The 23,182-nt window shown below is 34.1% G+C and overlaps 1 protein-coding gene across 1 annotated transcript in view; it reads right to left on the minus strand.

Moving 5' to 3' along the window:
• Nucleotides 1-4,291: 4,291 nt before the first annotated feature.
• The window catches only part of LOC126735589 (uncharacterized), a 29,201-nt gene continuing 10,310 nt past the window's right edge, over nucleotides 4,292-23,182 (minus strand). The window contains exons 3-5 of the mRNA XM_050439626.1: nucleotides 12,995-13,217; nucleotides 8,787-8,978; nucleotides 4,292-4,580 (exon numbers count right to left, since the gene is read on the minus strand). Of these exons, the coding sequence (XP_050295583.1) occupies nucleotides 4,448-4,580; nucleotides 8,787-8,978; nucleotides 12,995-13,217 (548 nt within the window). The 3' untranslated portion in view covers nucleotides 4,292-4,447. The remainder of the gene's footprint in view (nucleotides 4,581-8,786; nucleotides 8,979-12,994; nucleotides 13,218-23,182) is intronic.

Genomic DNA, 23,182 nt, shown 5'->3' on the forward strand with positions numbered 1-23,182 from the left:
TCACAGTTTACATATTCATAATAATAAACTTCATACTTAACATCTAAACCCCAAATAACAAGAATACTTATTTCATAAGCAGAATATGAAGCCAGTGATAAATTGCCAGTGGCATATAGGACTTCAACATCAAACGAACTTGAGAAAAAACAGATCAAGAAATGTACCAAATAAATTTGGCAAGCTATTCACCTGCTTAAGATTAAGATAGCTACAACAACTACACAGCACATGGCAGATGATATAGACTCAGCTGTCTCATTAGACAGTCTGTTCACAGAGTTATCCATACCGCATGTGACAGGTTAAAATCACCACACATTAAAATTTGGCAACTGGTATGAACACTCGCAAAAGGCAGATTCCTCATAAACTGATGAAGGACAAGCAGGAGAGATGTAAACAGCACCAAAATTGCATGATAATTCTCGTCAATGCATGATACAAACACAAAGACGTATTCTAGGGTTATCAATCTAGAGAAATTTCTGTGGTGTGACAAGGGTGACACCGTAGTCACATCACACCACCGTTTTTCATTATTTTTACCACCGTTCTTCATTTCTTTTTGCTGATCCCTTCAAGATGTATACCTGAAAGTAAAATCGCCTGATGATTGTGCTCGGCTGCAAGGTGAACAGACTAGCTGCTTGGTGCAATAATAATTCTATTGAGTTAAATGGAAAAAAATGTTACTCAATATGCTTTAGTAGAAGTCGGTGCATTATTAATTATTTTAAATCAATATCCTTGAAACTGTTTCACACCTAAGAGACCTGGGTATCACACTTCAAATGTTAGACTTTATCAAGAAATGTTGTAGAGATTTTCAGAGCACTGACTCGGTTCGGCTGCATCACAATAAAAATATAAACATATCACTCATCATAAAAACTCGATATCATATCACAAAAAATCACAGTAAGCAAAGAATATTTTACACAGCCACAAAATACCAACAAAGAACAATTTAGAACATTTGTTTTAGTATTTGTTTAAGAAGTACTAAATTTAGAGTCAGAACAGGTTTATTTGTCCTAGCAGGTCATAAGCACTACAAGTCGTGTAGTTGGTTTTATCCAGATAGTTCTAACCTGAATAAAGGATGGGAAGATGCGACCTTGACGTGTATTCTCCCACTGTCAAGTCTATTGGGTACAATGGAACTTTTTTGACGATGATTTTGGACGACGGACTCTTGCGGCGAAAAATTGTTGACCAGGCTGGCAAAGAGGAAAGAAGGTAATTTGTTGTGCCTTAATGTCAGATTTGTGAATTGCTAGAGAAAATCCATGCCGGTATATCAGGAGAACACCTTGGAGTAACAAAGACCCTGAGAAAAGTGAGGAAAATGTTTTACTGGATCAATAGCAAGGCAGACGTAAGGGACTGGTGCTTGAAACGCATTGTATGTGCGGTAAGTAATGGGCCGCAGAGAAAGCAGAAGGCCTTGATACGTCAGTATGGCGTGGAAAGTCCCTTTGAAAGAATTGCTATTGACTTTGCTGGTTCGTTTCCCAAATCAGAAGCAGAGAAGTATATCGTGGTCGTGATGGACTACTTCAGCAAATGGATTGAGGCATACCGTCTGCGAAACCAGAAGGCCACTACTATCGCCGACGTCTTAATAAAAGAATGGATCTGCCGATTTCGTGTACTTTTGGAGCTTCATCTAGACCAAGGATAAAATTTTGCATCCAGCTTGTTCAGAACAACTGTAAGACGCTTGAAATCAAGAAAACGAGAACTACCGCATCACATCCATTATTAGCGTTCCACCATGTCAGATGGCATGGTGGAACGCATGAATAAAAACAATAATCAGTATTTGGCCAAAGTAATTGCACCAAAAAGACTGGGATAGGTTTCTTAAATTGTTTCTGCTGGCTTATCGACTGGCCATACATCAAAGCAGAGGCAATAGTCTCTGGCTCCAATAGTGATGGGAAGAGAACTTTGTCTCCCATGCGATATTGTCGTGGTTCAATCGATGTTGTCGTGGAGGATTACGTCAGTGAACTGCGTTGGAGAATCATCATTCATAATCAAATACGCATTTCCATTAAAAATGCCAGCAATCGATTGAAAGATGCATATGATGTCAATGACAAACACTGACTCAATTTGGTTCTAGGGAAGAGACAGAAAGGTTTATCACCACAACTTCAAACATCCTGGGATTGACCATACAAAAGTGTTGGAAGCCATCAGCGATGTTCGTTAAAGAATACACAAGACGCCGAACAGTAAAGCTCGGATCGATGAAGACGCTGAGCTGCGTCAAATCTAGCCAGAGTAGGTTTTGACATTCAATAAATTCAAAGCCCATCATTCTAATGGCCGAAAGAGTCAGTACGGCATAACCTGTGAAGTTCAGTAAGACTTGTTTACTGCTCCAGCTGAGTATGCTCTGGCACAGTGCGTAGCTAAAGATTTACAAATGTCTGAAGGAATTGCTGAACTTTTCCTTAGAAAGTTTGGAAAAATTCAAGAGCTGCGTCTATCTAATTCCAAAGTCAGGTAAGCATTTAAGATAACCGATGCAGAGACTAGTAGAAAGATCTTCTACCTGGTTACCAAATAGGCAATCATACCAGAAGCCAACCTATACGGACGTTTGGGACGCTTTGCGTGTTCTAAAGGAGGAGTTGCTTGCCGAGGATTTGAGAAGCCTGTCAATTCACAAAATCGCATGCGGACTCGATAACCTGGACTGGAGGATGATTCGCGGCATGTTAGAAATAGTCTTCAGGTGTGCAAGTTATGGTGTGCTCTTATACTCACCGTTGTCGTTTTGGAGAAAAATGTTGATTGCTATTTCTACAAGAGGTCCAAGAGGGCAACCGTCAGTGATATTCACATCCACGATCTTTGGAATCATTTTGTGACAAAATAAGCTTAAGGAGAGTGCAGTATAACGATATTTAAAAGACCGAGAAACCAGCTGATTCTCCGTGGTGTAGAATGACACAAGTGGTACATTGCACAAGATCTCGAATCTCGAATGCCGAGTATATAAGGAGCCGCATCGCCGATAGTTGTCAGTTCAGTGAAGTAAAGACCGGAGTATTGGTGTAAGATTTATAGTTGTAAATAAATACAGTAAAAATAAATATTTCTAGTAGTCGTGAGTGATCGTGTTTATACACACTTATACTAAAGTGTGCAAATAAATTAGTTTCCAAATAAACTATTTTTGATTGTTTTAATTCACACCTAACGAACGGGAAAAGATGCTATACTAAGTTACTTTTCTGCATCTTTCTGCGTTATGTTATAGTAGGATGGAACTGCTGCATCGATCAGGCGGCATTATTTCTTATTTATGTTTTTAATTACTAGGTCTGGTTTGTTAATAAATCTTGGTTAGTATTTTAGTAATAGGTAAAGCTTCTGTATCCCGCTGCTAATTGTAAAATTCTTGTTTTTTATTTTATGTCTATCTGCACTCTCTTTTCTATTAATGTTTCTATATCTTTTCTTGTCATTTCCCTATCTCCTACATAGACTCATATATAAACTACATCTATGTAGACTTTTGCGTTTTGATTGAAATATTCTAATTTATCTAGGTATAAATAAAAAAAGTTCTAATTTATATGTGGTTTGTCTTTTGTTCTTATTTTACTTTCTTCTATGTCTTTTAAGCTCGCTTTATAGAAATTGCAATTCTTGACATGCAGTGATGAGTTATTCTGGGTCTACTTTTAGTCCTATAAACTTAAGGCACATTGTTACAATAAATCACTATAGTTATTTAGTTTCTTTTAGGATTTGATAGTGCATCCTTTTTCCTTTTCATCTGCTTATTGTTTCCTGAATCTCCTTTATTTAATTCCAGCTTTTTCAGATCATTTTTATTTTCATCGTTGATCAGATGATCTAGCAGTGTTTGGCGTTCTTGATGAGTCAGATGGATTACTCATGACGGTTGTATTTTCTTTATTTCTGTTGCTATAAACTTTCAATATATTCGTTTTGTTGATTAAGTTCATGCCAGTCGCTTTGTTGTGACTAGTTTCAATATTGGTGAGTCCTCTACCGCCATCTTGCCTTGGAACGTAAAGTCTGTCTATATCTAATTTTAGATATAGTGCACCACATTCAAAATTTATTGCACAGTAGAACAGTCATTTGCTTTCTGATTTTCCTCTCTGTTGATCTAATTTCTGCTACGGTTCATGTTATTATTCCAAAACTGTATTGAACTGCTGATACTGATTAAAATATAATTAATTTATATTAATTATATTAGCCAATATTTTTCATGGTATTTCGGGTAAAAAGGAAAAACATGTAATTATTTATTAAGTAATTGAACAACACTTAGATATATTATAAGTATATTATAACATTTAGATTCTTATTTTCATTTAAACAAAATAAGAATATTAACATACATTTTACAACACATAAATATTATAATTTAGAACAATGTTTCTTCGTTCTAGTACTTCTCATCATAATTCGCCCAGTGAGGTTTAATGTCGGAGTTCTGCATGTTTAGTTCGTAATCGTACAGATGATCTGATATTTGAGGTTGGTTTATATAGGCGTGTGGATTAACCGGAGACGTTAACCTAAAATTCAACGAACAAATGTACTTATTGCATATTTTTTTATTAACACCAAGAAATCAAATTTCTTTTACCTTTCTTTTATACATGTAATGTCGGATTATGTTAAACCCTCTCTGACTTTGCAGCTTAAGATGAAATACATAGCATACATAGCCATAATGTTTTGATAACTTAAACCGAAATTAACGTTTATTTGTTGGTATAAACAATACAAAAGTTTAACATTTACATAATTTGCATGCCAATGTTGGATACCAACTAACATTATTCCGACGACATTAAATAACTAATTCATTTAAATGTAAACTAAGACAATTCGACTAAAGCTATTCTACAGGCTTATATACAATGTGGTGGGAGCAATGGTGCAAGTCACGTCAAGCGTCAATATTTTAGGTAAAAAACTTAGCTTAGCCATATCATAAAAACCTTCCATTAAAGCAGTAATTTCTATCGAAGTCCTGCCATTAATTGAAGCTGACAAACTTTAATAAGAACTTAGAAGTACTCTGTATCAACTTGAGGAGCAACAATCTAATAGAAGCAATATCTACATAGAAAAGTGCATTAAAACATCTTAGACGAAGTAATGACTCCATGAAATTGATTGAAATCTATATTTAAGAAGTATGGGACAAAGGAAAATACAGACTATTCCAAATATTCGACAAGCATAGAGGAAAGGGTATACAGAGCTTTCAAGAAACGAAACGAAATACGAAAACTGATTCAATCCTAATTATTATCGTGAAGTTGTTAACCAATTAGTTATTGTGTTATATTAAAGAAGTATTAAACATAGGAAATACAGGCTTTTATCCAAATATTCAACAAACATAGAGGAAGAGGTATAGAAAGCACTCAAAAAAAAAATTATGTTCATAAACTATCGCCTTATGAAGCCTAATTCCCGCCTCGCACTGTTTTCTTGAAGAACGTCATTGGGAATAAGAGAATCGGTCTTCAGGAGTACTGCTTATATTGGATAGTATCTCCACTATGAGTCCAAGCGCATTTACTAAACTGGCAAAAGAATTCTATCAGAAAGTTCAAAAATATTCAATAGCCATGTTAATCTAAATATCACACTAGAAAATACGAAAACGTATATACGTTTTTCAAAAAAGTTAATCAAAAACATTATCTTAAAGATTAGGTTTAAACGTAATGACGATAACTCACTGGCACGAAAAACATCAGAACTTAAAAAACAACTTAATTTCTTTTAAATCTGGAAAGACAATCGTAAGCGCAGTATCAGGACTGGCAAATCAAAATGACTGTGATCTGCTAAAGGATCTAAAAACACAACTAAGGCACTCATACCATAAAAGTCTAAAGAAAGCAAAATAAAATGCCATGATAACTACCTCGAAACTCAAAATTACAATCGAAAGGCTGTCTGGGTACATATATGTACATATATGTAAAATATTGAAGATTTTAATCCTTTTTTTACTGAAATTGCATTCAACATTATAAATATCCTACCCCCGTCTCAGAAAACTGCTGAAGAGTATTGTGTTCAATATTTATCATCATCATCATCATCATCATCTGATAAATCTGCCTGATACACATTTTATGTTTAAGGAAATAACTATTGTTGAACTATGAAACCTCATTAAATCTTTAAAGAACAAAAATAGTTGGAACTTTTATGGTAAGAATGCCCCACTAATTAAACATATTGTGAGTTTTATTGGGTACCTTTAAACTTCTTAATGTCTATTAAAGAATCAATTTATCCCAATGTGTCATACAAAATCTCTAGAGTTGTTGCTGTATACAAGAAAGGTCCTTGCAATAAACTAATTATCAACCCAAATCAATTGTGCCTATTTTCTCGAAAATATTTGAAAAACTTTTAAAATCTAGAATAACGGTTTATTTTAACTTTAATAGTGCTAAGCAGTTTAGGTTAATAAATGCAAAATTTACTATACGGGCAATTAATCAACTGATAGATCTAATCAATGAAGGAATAAAACATTGTAAGTTCACTGGGGTCACTTTTTGTGATTTAACCAAAGCTTTCGACTGTGTCTCTTTCAGAACTCTTGCTATGAAACTAAAGTACTATAAATTTTCAGACTCTGGCGTTAAATTAGTAGAATCATATCTCTCTGGTAGATCTTAAGTAGTTGCAATGGTCTAAAATCAGGTTTCAATCACTTGGATTATGGGTCCCGCAAGGATCAGTGCTAGGACCATTGCTCTTTCTGATCTACATCAATGATCTTGAGAGTAGTGATCCAGGTACTAATTTTATCTTATTCGTGGATGATATGACTTTGGGGAAGAAGGCTGGTGCACTTGCTGATCTGCATATGAGTCTGGAGGAGACACAGTTGAGGGTTGCTGATTAGTTTTACGCTAATAAATTAAGCATGAATCCTAATAAAAATCAAAAACTGTTTGTGACTACTCGGAATTTAAATTTGCAGGATTTTGCTAAGGAACCAGTTACTCTTCTTTTTTTCTCATTAAAATTGATTCCAAACTTATCTGGGATGCATATGTTGATTGGCACATGTCTAAAGGTGGCTTCTGGTGTCTTTGCTCCTCGAAACTTAGTCCATAGGGTATCTACTAAGGTTGCTTTGTCAATCTATTTTGCATGTGTTCAATTAAGAATGTCATATGGAATTCTTGTTTGGGATCATGCAACCGAGGAGAGTCGCATTTTCTCGCACTCAAAGAAAGGCAATAAGAATTCTTTTAAATCTAAATTATAGGGCAGACTGTAGAGCACATTTCTCTAAGCTTAACATATTGACTGTTTCTAGCCTATATATACGTCACTGTTTCCTGCATGTTAAATTTCATATAACTATGAAACTTTCCAAGACATACATGCACAATTCACGCGCTTTTAACACACAGCATTAAATAGAATACATGGCATTAAAACTGGTTCTTAAACTTTTTATGGACCACTGTTTTACAATATATTTCCACCTCACAAACCACAGGTTTATGGATCTTGTGAATTAATGGATAATATTGATCGTTTAAGGCTATAATATTGACTTGTGTATTAACACCAATAAACATCTTATCTTATCTTATAAAAGACCAAACCTGAGGGTCTGTTAGACAACAAAAACTGCATCGCCCAAGGGAGATTCACATCTTTTACTTGAGTCTCTCATGTGAAGGCAAGAGACCTTAGTAGATATGATCGCTCGAGTCTTCCGTAAGTTGACCTGTAATCTCTGTCAATCCATCCATGTGGTTATCCGGAGGGGAGAACCTGATCTAGACGGATTTGATGATTCCTAATCGTTGTTTTAGTTATTTAATTCCACTTTTGTGCAACAATAAATAACTTTCAAATGTTCCTTGGATTGTAACGATATTTATAATTTTACCATATTGTGGACATTTTCCATTGTAGAAGTAATTTCCATGGAAGCCCTGGCACGAACTGAAGCTAATAAACTCTGATATGAACTAAGAAGTACTTTGTACAAACTTATGGTGTAACAATCCTCTTAAAAAGTGCTGTTACCGAACCAGGGTGTTCCCGTGACTATACCATGTTTTCGACAGCCTTAAATCTTGTAAAGTGTGCATGGCACAAAAAGCACAGACATAAGTAAGGATTGGCATTCGATACATCCTCTATATCCTGAGTATAGTTCTTAGTTGGTTGTTGGTGTGAAGAAGCCCATAGGGGTGAGAAAGTTACGCATTTGCCTTTGATGCTGTGAGTGTGCATGTCTTGCCCAGGTCTGGTGGAGTTGGCAGACGTCCAGATACTTTACGTGTATCACCCAAAGGAGATTTACATCTTTTCATAATCTCTCGTCTGGAGGTCAAGAGACCTCCACAGTCGCAAAAGGGGCTCTTACTAGATATAATCGCTCGAGTCTTCTGGATTGGACTGTAATCTCTATCGATCAATCCATGTGAATATCTGAAGGGAAAAATCTATCTACCTGGATTTGATGAGTGTCGCATAAATTAATTGGTCGTATTTTAGTTATTTAATTCGACTTTAGTGCAATAATAAATAACTTCCAAATGTTCCTTAGATTGTCAATATTTAAAACCTTTAATTAACTTTTTTAACATATGTTTATTTGGTTTATGTTTAACATTTTCAAAACAAATAGAGTGCTTTTAGTTAGAAATAAGATGCAAAAGGTTAGATAATACAATAGACTTATAAAATATTATAGAATTTTTTTTAAAGATTACCATCTCTCGTTGTCACTCTCATCTAAGTCATATCCGGAGTCTGAGGTAGGCCTTTTAAAATTCATGTAGTTATTGGCGTATTCGGCTAAAGCTTCTCGATAATCTTTATTAGCTTCTTTATTTTTGTTGAATTCATATAGAGTTAGTAATGCAAGTACCTCTTCAGGCCTTAACTTTGCATTACGCTTGGGTCTAAAAGGTTGAAAAGAAAATTAGCCAAATATGAAGAATAGACATTTCTTTAACTAAAGGCAATCGTTATGGCTCCCAATTTAAACAAAAAAAAAATGAAAAATTTCCCTTATATGTACAGGGTGTCAGATTTCGGAAACCGTAAGAAATACAGGGTCGGTTGAATGTCGTTTAAAGTTGTGTTCTAAAAAATTCCGAATACGTCCGAAGATATTCGAAAAAAACCGGAATTTTTAACTTTGGTTTTTATTTTTTCCTGACTTTGTTGCTTAAGATAACTCAAAATGAAAAACACATTTTTATGGCCACTTTTTCTGTTCTATAACTCAGTATGATTAAATATTGAATCTGACGTTTCGGTTTCTGGCGACCATCATCAACTTAATTTTTTTAAATACGAATCTGCCTCATTGCATTTTCTTGCTTTGCTTTGTATTTTTAATACAGCTCGATGAATTGTTCTCGCAGGAATGGCAGCGACTTACCTTATCAAATTATTGTCGTAATACTTGGTGGTCGTGAGGTGCATTTTTAAATAAACGGTTTTTAGATAGAAGATATCCCCAAAGAAAATAATCTAGGGGACTAAGATCTGGCCTCCTAGCGAGCCATATCACAAAACCACTATTTCTTATCCATCTGTTAGGAAATAAATGGTTAAGGAACTGAGTTACTTGCCTTCCATTGTAGGCAGGAGCTCCGTCTTACTGACACCATATTTCTTGCAATAATGCTAAAGGTTGATTGCCTGGAACGTCTAAGACATCATTTCTAATTAAATCTAGAAATCGTTCGGAAGTTAAGGTTAAATTTCTTTACATACCAATCCATATATAGAATGAAGTTCTACCTTGAATTCGTACCTGCTGGTTTATTATCAATATAACAATAATGTTCATTGTTTCTATTGAAAAATCCGCTACTTGAAAAGCTGCATTTGTCTGTCCATATTATATTATTAAAGAAATCTACATATTCATCTATTTTTTGAACTAGCCAGTTAGTTACAAAACGCCAGTCATCTTTCATTATCTCCTGGCCTGAGTTTCTGGGTTTGTTGAGTTTATGAGCAAACTGTCTAGTTGATTTCCTGGGATTGTTCTCAACTTTAAATAGAAATATATTGTAGAAAAAATTAGAAGAATAAAAAATAAATTTCATTATTGATCTGTTGCTCTTCTTCAGCAGTTACTTGGGATCTATATTTTCTTCTTGGTTTATGATAACAACCATATAGAGACAAATTATTGACTAAAATAGCGGAGCGGCTATAATAAGGCTGCAGTCTTTCCAGAGACAATTCCATATACTATTGACTTGCTACTCGAGAGTTTCGGTTACAACTATAATAGATTTTTACCATATCGCGCCTTTCGAAAGAAGAAAATACCATTTTGCTATTAACAAGAATCAAGAATATTATTAATCCTGTCAAAAACTTTGGCAATAAAACAAATACGACGAGGCACATTATTACAGCCACCTTATAAAATACAAAGCAAAGCAAGAAAATGCATCGAGGCAGAAGATTATCTTTTTGAACACTTGAAACACAAGATTAAATTATGTTTATTTTTAATATAGGAATCAAAATAGTATATAAGTACTATACAAATTGTTTATGGAAGCTGAGTTGTTGTCTACTTTTTTGTATCGTATGTCTAATATTCATATAAGTTTCTGTTAATAAAGTAATTTCCGCTGTTAGATATCAATGAGTTGCAATAAAAACATCACAAAAATATATAAAGTTTCTTCTTTTTTTTAACCTTCTCACCTAAAAATGTAGTTCAGGGCCGTATTATGGTTAAATAAATATGAAATATTCTGGTGATTGAATTTTCTGTACGAAACCTCGGCAAATATCAAAGTGACGATATACAGGGTGTTTCAGAACTATGGGATCAAACTTCTGGGGGTTGTTGAACCCATGTCCGGAAATGCGTCACTACGCCACTACGGCCCTAAGACGTGTTAAAATGTATAAAAAAACATTAATTACCTAAATAGGATCTGCTGCATTTATTTTTACCTTTTGTACATGATACCATAACAACAATTGTTTAAAATCAACGCTTATCAATGTCAGTTCTCAATGTCATGTTTAAAAATTTTATAGCTTACAATTTTTAAACATTTATTGCTAATGGAAAACTTTACCAATCAAGAATTGGCGGATATGCATTTGGCATACGGAGCAACAAACTGCAATGCACGAGCAGCATCGCGGTTGTATCATGAACGATGTCCCGAACGACAGCATCCTGGATAGAAAAAGTTCATTGCGGTTCATCGACGGCTCGCGTGTTGCTCGAACCGTAAGAATGGTCGAATTTGAAGAAGAGGTGCTTTAGCGAGTTGGCGATGAACCATCAAATAGCACACGTGACGTCGCTAAGAATATGAATACTAGTAACGCTTCTGTCTGGCGGGTACTACACGAGCAACAACTCCATCCCTACCACTTCCAGAAAGTTCAAGGTATGACTGCAGCCGATTATCATCCTAGAGTTCAATTTTGTCGATGGCTTCTGGATCACATCATTGCACAACCAAATTTTTTACGATATGTTTTGTGGACCGATGAAGCTTCTTTCACAAGAGACGGTATTTTTAATAGTAGGAATAGCCATGTTTGGGACGAAGAAAATCTTTATGCAATTTTTCCAAGAAAACATCAGAATCGTTGGTCTGTCAACGTATGGGCAGGCATTGTTGATGATTATTTAATTGGGCCATACCTTCTACCGGAACAGTTAACAGGACCTATTTATCTGCGTTTCTTGGAGGAAGTTCTCTCAGAACTCCTTGAAAATGTTCCACTAAACGTTAGACAGCAAATGTGGTTTCAGCTTGATAGAGCGCCGGCTCACTTTGCTGTACAAGTACGCGAGTATTTGGCTCAGTGGTTTGGGCACCGTTGGATTGCCAGAGGTGGAGCAGTTTCTTGGCCTCCTAGGTTACCCGATTTAACGTCGCTCGATTTTTTCTTGTGGGGACATGTAAAGTCTTTAGTCTACGAAACTCCAGTAGAATCAGAGCTAGACTTAATTGGACGAATAATAGCAGCATTTGAAATCATTCAAAACGAGGATCAAATTTTTAGTGTAGTCCGCCGAAATCATGTGCGGCGTTTAAATCGGTGTAGTGAGGTTGGAGGAAGACATTTTGAACAAATGTTGTGATGGTATCAAATACAAAAGGTAAAAATAAATGCATCAGATCCTATTTAGGTAATTAATATTTTTTCTAAATTTAAACGCGTCTTAGGGCCGTAGTGGCGTAGTGACTTATTTGCGGACATGGGTTCCTATACTTAAATGGATTCTGCTATTGCACTGAACAACCCCTAGAAATTTGATCCCATAGTTCTGAAACACCCTGTATAGTGTTTGATGAAAGAATTTATTATGATGACCGCCAGAAGCCGAAACGTCGGATTCAATATTCAATCATACTGACTCATAGAGTAGACAGTGAGAAAAAGTGGCCATGAAATTTGACAATTCCGTTTTTTTTCGAATATATTCGGAAGTAATTGCAATTTTTTAAAACGCAAAACGGCATTTTATTGAGCATCAAATTGCGCAACTTTGCCTCCATTTAACCGACCCTGTATCTCTTACAGTTTCCGAAATCCCAATAATGCGCGAGCCACTCTGTACATATTAAATAGTGATAATTAACATTATAACTATATTTAAATATATCTGTAAGTAGAAGTCCATTCTTGAAGTGGAGTGGCTATAATATAGCGGGTTGGAAAGAGCGGAAAGGCTTTTCTTCACAAATAAAAAGGCCAATCTTTTGTCAGGAATTATGCATTTCGATGAGTTCACTCATGTTTACATTAAATAAACATCACAGATATATAGTGTTAGAGTCTGATGATCATGAGTGAACTCATCAAAATGCATAACTCTTGACAAAATATTTGCATTCTCATTTGTGGAAAACTCTTCCTGCTCTTCCAAACCCGCTATATTAAATATATCTATTTAATTAGAATAGAGTACCTGTACTGTCGATAATGATCCAAATTTGGATTTCCATAAAGCTCTGCTTTCATCATTTCTAAAGCGCCATTACGAGCTTTGCTGTTGCCATCCTTAAAATTCATAAGTTTATTGTACTGAGCAAGAGAGTTTTCAGTCTCGGGCTTGTAATTGTACCAAAATAACGGAGTGTTCAAATGACCTTGTGTAGATTTATAAAAATCTTCACTTATCGGCTTAATTCCTGAAAAAGAGAGATTTTAGTTAGCATGCTGTACAGACTAAACTAATGTATTATTTCATAAAAAACGCCAAACAAAAAGTTTGATATTTACATTTTAAAATGATTATTTTAACTGTCTACTACAAATCAGTAAATAATATTTGTAAATTAAAAAAAAAAAGTTACAACCGGAGAGTTGATAGTACTTGCCAACACGAATTTCTGGTAAATGGCTTCTTCAGGTCAAGGCGATCAGAAAACTGGATAATAAATTAGATTATTTTTCTGATAAGGGATCACGACCAGGAGAGAACAACCCATTGTTGTATTCAGATCTAATACCGCCAGTTTAAAAACAAAAATGAAGCATCTACACTAAGGAAGCTATTAGAGCTGAATGCTCTCAACTAGAAGCCTGAAAGAAATAAATAATCTTCCAATAGACTGGAACTAAAACTCCTGGATTCTTAGATCCAAAATGACAAAATTTGTCACTTTACGACCTTTATAATTGAGTTTTTTAAGATTTTTTTCAAATATGTGTTATTTTTCTCAGTTTTCATATTTAATTTTCTTAATATGTTAATAATTTTAGTCATTTCGATCAAGATGAGGGGCCTTGGAGACCTCATGTTTGTGTTGAATACTACACAATATATTTTTTTATAATGACAGTCAGAAACCAATGTCTACTACCAATAGGAAAAAATTAATTCCATTTGCAGACTACACTACTTTGCTACAATATCATTAATCAAGAAAACCATTTTTTTTTCAATTTAAAAAATAGTTTATTCAATAATTGCTGAAAATACAACTAAGTAAAAAACAAATTATTAAATGAATAAACAGTTCGAGCATATTCACAGTCTTGCAACATCGCTTAAGTATGGAGAAGAAGTCATCTACTAACATGGTTGAACAGATTTATTAAGACTAGGGACCACTCAGGTAAATAAAGACAATAAAGAATTGATAATAATTTATTAAAATTGAAAAATAATTTCTTTGTTTGAAGCGTGACACTGCATAGATTTACAATCTTTTTTACATTTGGCTCAAATTTACTTGTAGCAACACGTAAAATTGCTTCCAAGCTTTCATTTGCAAGGCGTTTTCGATTTTTTGTTTTATTATTATTTAGTACTGAAAAAATTTGTTCACATATATAGGTAGAACCAAATAAGCTGGCACATTTCAGAGCGTTTATGCGCAACTCTCTGTACATATTTTTATCAATGCAGCGGTAAAAGTTCAGCAAGTCTCCTTCGTTGAATTTGTTGCGTAAATCTTGGTCGTTTTGAATGTCGATAATTTCTAACTGCATTGACTCTGGCGCATTTTCAACTGGAATTGTGAAAGGATTGCTGAATATGTCCAACGGAGGTTTCACTTTTTTAAACTCCGAAAATCTGTTTTGAAAATATTGAATCAAAATATCTAGCTTTTCCACATAACTGAAATTAATCGCAGTTTTGTTGAATTTTTCAGCCATTTTCTTATAATTCGGAAAATGATTGTAATTTCCAGAATTCAATTGTAATCTGAAAAGTGTCAGCTTGCATTGAAAGGATGATACATAAGCGTAGAGCTGGGATATCAGTTGATTTTTGCCTTGAAGCCGTGTGTTCAAGATATTCAAATGATTTGTAATGTCAACTAAAAAAGCCAAATCACACTACCAATCAGGATTTTTAAGTTCCGGAACATCCCTTTGCTTTTCCGCCAGAAATATTCCAATTTCTTCCATTAAATTTAGAAATCGTTCCAATGTCAATCCACGACTTAGCCACCTTACTTCTGTATAATACAGTAAATCTCCGTATTCGCTTTCGATGTCATCAAGGAATTATTTGAATTGTCTATGATTGAGTCCTCGTGATTTTATGAAATTTACAGTCGAAACTACCACTTTCATGACATTTTGAAATTCAATTTTTTTAGAACAGAGGGTTTCTTGATGTATGAGTGAAACTGCATGAGATGTTCGGCGTTTATGTTTTTTTCTTGCAAATGCTTTTTCAGCAAAGTAACTAGCCCGGAATTATCACCAATCATCGAAGAAGCACCGTCAGTCGCAACTCCCGATAATTTTAATAAGTCCAAATCAGTTTTTGAACACTCATCCAAAAGTACATTGGGTATATCAACTCCTTTGGTTTGACCTTTCAATGAACACCTAATAACTCTTCTAAGACTTCAAAATCTTAAGTAACAACTGAGATATGAGATACAATATGAGAAGTTGAGCTGTAGAACTAATATCAGTGGATTCGTCGTGTGCTAATGAAAAAAATTCAAAGATCTTAGTTTTTTTAATTAATTGTTCCGCAATATTACCTGACAAAGACATAATTCGTCTTTGGATAGTCATACGATTCAGTTGAATTTTCTTTCTGCTTCTGGACACATTTTCTTAGCGGCAATTTCTAAGCATTCTTTTCTTTGCTTTGCTATTATTCGAGAAATTTCATAACTAACTTCTGTAGCTGTTTCTGAATCTTGAATGGGTTTTGTAAGCATAGCTTGCTAACCAATAAGCTCCGGTTTTAAAAACAAAATTTTTTGCTTTCTTAATTCGCCTGTAAACTTGGTAAAAGAAGGATGCTGCGTTTCATAATGCCTTTTTACATTATATTCCTTTGCAATCGCAACAGAATTCTTACAAATGCAGAATTTTACAAAGAAATTCTGAAAAAAAAATAGTAATTTATTTGTTTTATTTTAATATTGGCCAACATTAAAGCTAAATTTCATTAAAATCGATTAAATAAGTAGAGAAACACTTATTATTAACAAATTTTTACGTACTTTGAAATATAGCATAAAAGTCTGGTCGCATAAAGTTGCCTTACCCCAAGACCACTAAACTCTTGAAATAATAAATCTGTTGGGTTCTTGCGGTTTAATCGTATAAACTTGAATGAGAACAAAATAAACAAAATAGTTTTTCCCTTAGAGATTATAGTCAAGGTCAACAGACTCTGGAGGAAGCTTTAATTTTCCTTGGTATTACTCTGGATTGACCTACCGGTCGTATGTTGAGGAACTCTAGTCCAAGTTATCGAGATCTACATATATATTTGTCGACCTTAGTTTCAGCTTACACGCTCAGACGTGCATATATTGGATACTCCCACTTTGTAATGACTGTCAGTTTAACCAGTGTCATTCTGCCGATATGTTGAAACATTTGTCTTAGAACGCAGATATATAAGAGAGATTACCAATCTGCTTTATAGAGAATGTTGCAGTATACATTTCAAAAAAATGAGAGTTCTTCCCTGTCGTATACATACTCTGGATACTCCTATGCCTCCTATTTTTCAGAAAAATCTTGGGAGGTTTATGAATTAAGCTGATATACATTATATCAGAAAGAATGGCTCCTTGGTACCGCAGCATCAGATACTTTACAGATACCGTAATGGCATATCTTATTATTGAGTACAGTTTTTCAATTTGCTTTCAATCTGCCTCTTACTGTATTAAAGGCCAAGATTAAGAAGTACCTAGTTAAAAATACCTTTAAATTTTTAACTAGGATGAGTACATCCTGAATTAAACACAGAATGTGTGCTTTTCTTTGTAAATGGTTCGACTGAGTTAAGTTACACCAGTTGTTTCACAGTGATGAGTGTATGAGATTCTGGGTGTCTTGCTTGATAAGCATTGGTTGCAAGGAAAGAAAATTTTACTCAGTTAGCTTCAAAACTCTCCAAATTAAAATATCAAACAAGAAATCTACTAAGAAGTATCCAAAAAAATCCTCATAATTGCAATATCATGGCTATTTCTGCTCAATTATATTTGATACACATCTCATCTGAGGCGAATTTGCTTGGGTACAACGAAATAGAACAGATTGTTAGAGTAACTTAATATTTTGACTGCAGAAAAAATGTATTCCTATCATTCTAGGTACTGGATAGCAAAACTGTTTCCGCCATAGTTTCTTTAAACTTAATGTTCTGACTTTGCCATGTATCTTCAACATTCTTCAATTTCTTATTTACGTCAAGGGTCCACGATACACACAACAGATCATCATTATCTATTTCTTAGACGTGAGAGAACCCGTAGAGGAATTGACTATCATGACATCAAATTTTATAATATTTTGGCAATTAATGTTAAAGAATAAAAGGCACGACCTTTCATAACTGGACTATAAAATCTGAATGTTAATTGGTATTTAAATCTACATAATTATAACATAAAACCTTTTTATCCATAAACTAAGTGTTTTATTGGATTTAAATTACAACTGTATATGAACTTTCTCCATAAAACAGCCATTAATTTTGTGGAAAAATTGTGATAAAACAATAAAACGACGCTTTAATAATTCATTTTTTCTGTAAGCGGCATAGTAATAAATATACAGATCGTTTAGTCTCTATTAAAGTGAGTTATTCTTTTTTTGGAAATACTATAACCTTAGAAATATCTATATTCTTAGAAATATCATAGAAATATCATAACTTAGTTAAAATTTTGTGGGTCAATTGTTTGTGACAAAGGAGTTTTTCTACATAGAAGTCTTTCTACATCTCTTTTCGAGGGTTGTTATTTTCTTTTTAGCAGTTTTTCACATTCTACGGAAAGCAATTAACATTTTTTTAGAAGAAGTTACTATATTAATATTAAAATTCCATAATTTTTGTTACTTGATCTGCTCGATGTTAACCTGATTGTCATGGTAACGATATTCAGTTCATTCTTTTCAAAAGAATCCAAACTGATAGCCCAAAACAAGGCCCGAAGCATACTATTTAGCGCTCTATAATTTTTCCTAAATTTTTTCTCTGGATCAAGGGAAACTGGCCGCAAAGCCACCCTCCTAATTAAATTTTTCTGGCAAAAGAATTATTCAGCGATAACCACGAACTCATTAAAGACCATGCCACACAGATCTTTTCTAATGCTCCATAGCCTTGTAGTAGTAATCTGTATCTGTAACTGCAGAGAGTGGTGCTGACACCACTACATTTAGATCTCATGGTGGTCTCCATTGTGCGTAGTAGTACGTAAGTACATAGTAAGTAGTAAGTAGTAAATAAATAAAATAAATAAATAAATAAATAAATAATCTTTTTATTTAGCACTTGGCTACTTATATCTACTTAACAGAAAACAAGAAATCAATTTTGATTGCGTAAATAAACAAATAGTCCCCAATTAAACATATGTACACTTGGTACATTCTCTACCTCCTCAGGCAACTTATTAAACATGCACAGTCCCTCGTAAAACAAAGTTTTTTGTAACGCGGATGTCGTTACCTGCCTAATGTTAAAGTTTTGCTTAGATCTAATGTTATAGTTATGGAATTGTACTCTTCTTTTTAAATAAACGTTGAGATACCCTGGCAATAAGTTATTTTCAATTTTATATACAATAGAAAGATTTGCCTTTTTTATGTTTTGCTCAACATTTAACCAATTTAAAGAATTGAACATGTCTTTAGTCGGCACATATTTGCTACAATTCAATAATATACGCATTATTTTATTTTGCTGTATTTGTAATTTTTGTATCTCTTCTTTGTTGCAAGAAATCAATAATGAACTACAATACGTAAAGTGAGGTAAAATTATAGTTTTGTAAATTAATATTTTTGACCATTTAGAAACAACATACGATATTCTATTAAAAAACCCTACTTTTTTTCTTATTTTCTTACATAAATAATTTACATGACTTGAAAAATTTAATTGCGGATCAAGGATTACACCTAAATATTTAATTTCAGTTACAAACTCTATAGGTGAACCATTTATGAACAAAGACAATCCTAAATCGAAAAAATATTTACATTTTGTTACTATCCTACTACCATACATTTAGTCTTTAAAGAATTCAGTTTTAATCTATTTTTACATAACCAATCATACAACACATTAAGCTCATTATTTAATATATTTACAATTTCTAAATAATCTTTTCCAGAGACGGATATGAAAGTATCGTCTGCAAATAAGTGTATAAAACATCTATTTAATATCCTATTCAGGTCATTTATATAAAGAATAAACAATAAGGGCCCCAAAACACTTCCTTGGGGTACACCCAGTACACTTTCCTTTTTTTGAGATACCCTATGTCCTATTTTTGTCCTTTGAAACCTGTCCTTTAGATAATTATCAATCCAACTTAGAGCATAATCATCAATACCATAAAGCCTCATTTTCTTTAAAAGAATTCTACGATCATTGGTTTCGAACGCACGCTTAAGATCTACGAATACACCAAGAACTATTTCACCATTGTTCATTTTCTCTCTCCAATTTGTACATACATACTGGATTGCAGATTCGCAGGAATGTTGACTTCTGAATCCTGATTGTCCCTCAAACAACAAATGATTTTTCTCAAGATAATCCCTCAATTGATTACAAATTATAGTCTCTAAGATCTTATCTACAGTTGGTAAAAGATTTACAGGTCTAACCTCCGAAGTAACAGTTGGTTTATTCACTTTGGGGATTGGACTTACAACGCTAGTTTTTAGGTCATAAGGTACCTTCCCAGTGACTATTGAAGTGTTAATTAAATATAGTAGAGGATATCCAATCACGTCAAAGAGTTGTTTTACCAATTTAACATTTAAACAATCATCACTTGAGCCTTTGTTTTTAAAACCATATACAATTTTTTTCAACTGTGAAATATTAATTGTTTTAAATTGAGAGAGTTTTGATTTAATATTTAGGTCTGGCGCCTCCCAGTCTCTATCCTCTATACTTTCAGAAACTTCATTCAAAGAGTCCAAATAAAAGTTGTTAAAGTTTTCCTCTAATAAGCCGTTGTAATTTTCAAAATTTAGCTCAGTAAACCGCTCACTGCCCTGCTTTTTTGTTCCGACTAAGTCCTTTAAAACTCTCCACATTTTCTTACTGTTCCCTTTGCAGTTGTCAATATTTTGTTCGTAGTACCGTTTTTTATTTTTTCTTATCACAGATACAACCTCATTTCTATATTTCTTAAAGTTTTCCCAATCTGGTAGTAGTAGGAGATCTCTTCCTCAGCTGGTCATCCAGCCCAACGAATCAACTAAAGCGACAACGTCATCAAGGGACTCCCAGATCTCTTTAAGGGATGGGTGGGATATGGTATAATTCTATTGCGTATTGACGAGAGAGTCCTCGTCTTATAGTTGCATACTTTACATAATGGACTTCTGCTTAGTATCTTTAAGAAAAGGTGGCTATTTAATTGACAGTGACCAGCAAGGGATACCTGTTATAAGACGTAGTTTCCCTTAGTAAAAGACAATTTGCAGAATATCCTCCAGTCCGGGTAGCTGAAAAGCTTTTTAGAGAAATGGCAGCCTTAAGTATCATTCCACCGCTTTTCAAAAAGCATGCAAAAGTATGATTTTATTATTTGAAGGGCTTGCTGTGATTTTCCCCTTGAACCAGCTAACTACCACACTGTTTTTGGAAGGAGCTTTCACGAGGATGATATGGCATTGTTGCACTAGTTCTGATCTGAGGCGCGGTCTTGACATCACGAGAACTGCCTATCTGTAGTCTGTGTCGATAATCACCGTTTTAGCAGTAACGTTACTATTTATTAGTAGTTCCTCCGCCAGGGTTATCCCATATATGTTGGTATGAAAGACACTTGGCATATAACCTAATGCTAACATGCGTGTTTAACTGGAAATTTTTGAAGTATATGCCGCTGCCCGAAACTGTTTTAGTTTTTTAACCGTGCAAACAGATATTTGTAATACCCGTAATTTATTTGGTACCAATGCCTTTTATGTTAATTGCGTAGGGTTTGTTGAATGCAAAGATTGGCGTGGCAAGCTGAAGTCGAGCATCCAGTAGAGGAAGCGAGTTTGTTCTTGCCAGAGGCGAGCTCTTTGCTCTCTCCACTTACTTGGTATTATTGTAAACTATAACTATATCTGTATATCAGTTTAACCTAGTCATAATTATAGTTCATTTTATGTATGCATACCACATACCACGCGTGTATTCCCATTACACATATTGTTTATCAATATATATATATAACGTGTGGTCAGCATATTTTGATTGTCCCCGTATTAATTGTACTGATAAGTAAGATCCAGTATAAATAAACCAATGATGTACGTTTGGCATATTTATTGACTAGTAAAACAAACCTTTTACACTAATGTTCATTCCAGTAGAACGGAATCGCATCATTGTGAGTAGGATGACCCCCTTGATATGTCCAGGAGCATTAGACACAGAATGACCTCAAAAGTCCTGCTTGGTGTGGTTCTCATTACTCCTGTTATAGTGAGACAAGCCATTTTTTGAACATGGTCATAACGAGTTACTTTACTTCCGAAGCATAACTTAGTGAGGTGTCTGATAGTTTGGGTGGCAGAAGGAATGCTATTTTTCTCTTTTTGGGGAATAGCACCATCTCAGTCTTTTTGGGCTTAATGTATAGAGAATATTCCACACACCATTTCTCTCATAATTTGTAGAAGCGCTTACATTCATTCACAAAGCGATTGCTTAAATGTACGCGATGACTAAGTCATCTGCAAAGGCTATTGTATTGTTTTGAGGCGATTATTCAAAAGCAATATTGACTAGATTGATCTGTGAACTTATTATTAACCAGGATCCAACACAAAGCCACCACTAAATATCTTGCACAATTTCGCAAAAGTGTACTTTGAAAGCTATTGCTGACTTTCGCGTTGAAAAATTTTGTTGATATTATTTATAGGCAAAAGTAGATGGATATAGTTTTTTGTTTTCCTATTCGCAACAATATCACAAAACCATCACTTGATTTAAAGGGATGCTAGAAGAAACAATAAGAAGAAAACGGTAATTACGACATTTCCCAGAATAAAAAAACTAGGCGGGTTCAGAGATTAAAGCTCTCAAAGGTAAAACTGTATTATTTACGAGGAAAACAAAACCTCTTGGGAAAACCATTAAGCGACTAAAAATGGTACTTTTAAGTTGTCGAAGAAAATGTAGCCTGGGGAATAAATTCAAAACAGATGCTTTGCTTACATCTTTGATCGACAGACTATTCCTAACCCTAAAAATAACCTAAGCAAAATCTTGTGGCTGAGTATATACAGTCTTCAATATACAATTGTGGTTCAGACTTCAGAATTTTGCCTTCTGTTTTGCTTGAGTTCACTCAGTCATTTATACGATACCTCAATTTATGTTTTATTCTTTATCAGAAATGTATAATAATAATGTGTTTATTTTGTAAATCATATTGTGACGACAGGCCACCTATTTGAGAGACCACCCTGCACGAGCTAGACATCCAAAGCGCGCGTGGGCTGGGAAACAACGACTCAGCATAGACACCAGAATTATAACATCTAGGCAACTCAATATACCATCTGTTCATTAAAGCCCAACACAGTAGTATTAATTAAGCTACAACCCCCAAAGAAAGTACTGGTGTCACAATATAAAACAATCCGAAATATAAATATATATAATATTAATTTTGTCATTGATTCACAAAAGGGAGCCTAAAACAATTAAAACAAAGATCAAGTCTGACTCCAAAAACAAAAAAAAAAGAATTCAAAAACAAATGTACAATTGAAAAATATTATATACTACCACTATTGCCCGCAGAAAACTAAGCAAAATGTACAAAAAGAAATACATACATATTATAAACCTTGATCAAAGCATCACATAAGCCGTAACCAAACACCATGCTACTAAAGCAGTAAATTAACCTTTTTTTTAAAAGAGGCCTCCGATAAAGCATTTAGATCTATAGGAATGTCATTATAAAGCTGATAAAAATTATAAGAGAAAGATCGCTAAAAAAAACTGGTCTTGTGAGGTGGTGGGGTAATTAACCCTTTAAATCTTAAATTTAAGTTATGAACCTCTGTTCGGTATTTAATCTTCTCTAGCAAGTAAGGAGGACACTTTTTAAGTATAATTTTTTGAAATAAAACCAAAGAATGTAATCCATTCGCCATATTTAACCAGTTACAGTCT

The sequence above is a fragment of the Anthonomus grandis genome, chromosome 4, assembly GCF_022605725.1.
Source record: "Anthonomus grandis grandis chromosome 4, icAntGran1.3, whole genome shotgun sequence".
Classification (NCBI taxonomy): domain Eukaryota; kingdom Metazoa; phylum Arthropoda; class Insecta; order Coleoptera; family Curculionidae; genus Anthonomus; species Anthonomus grandis.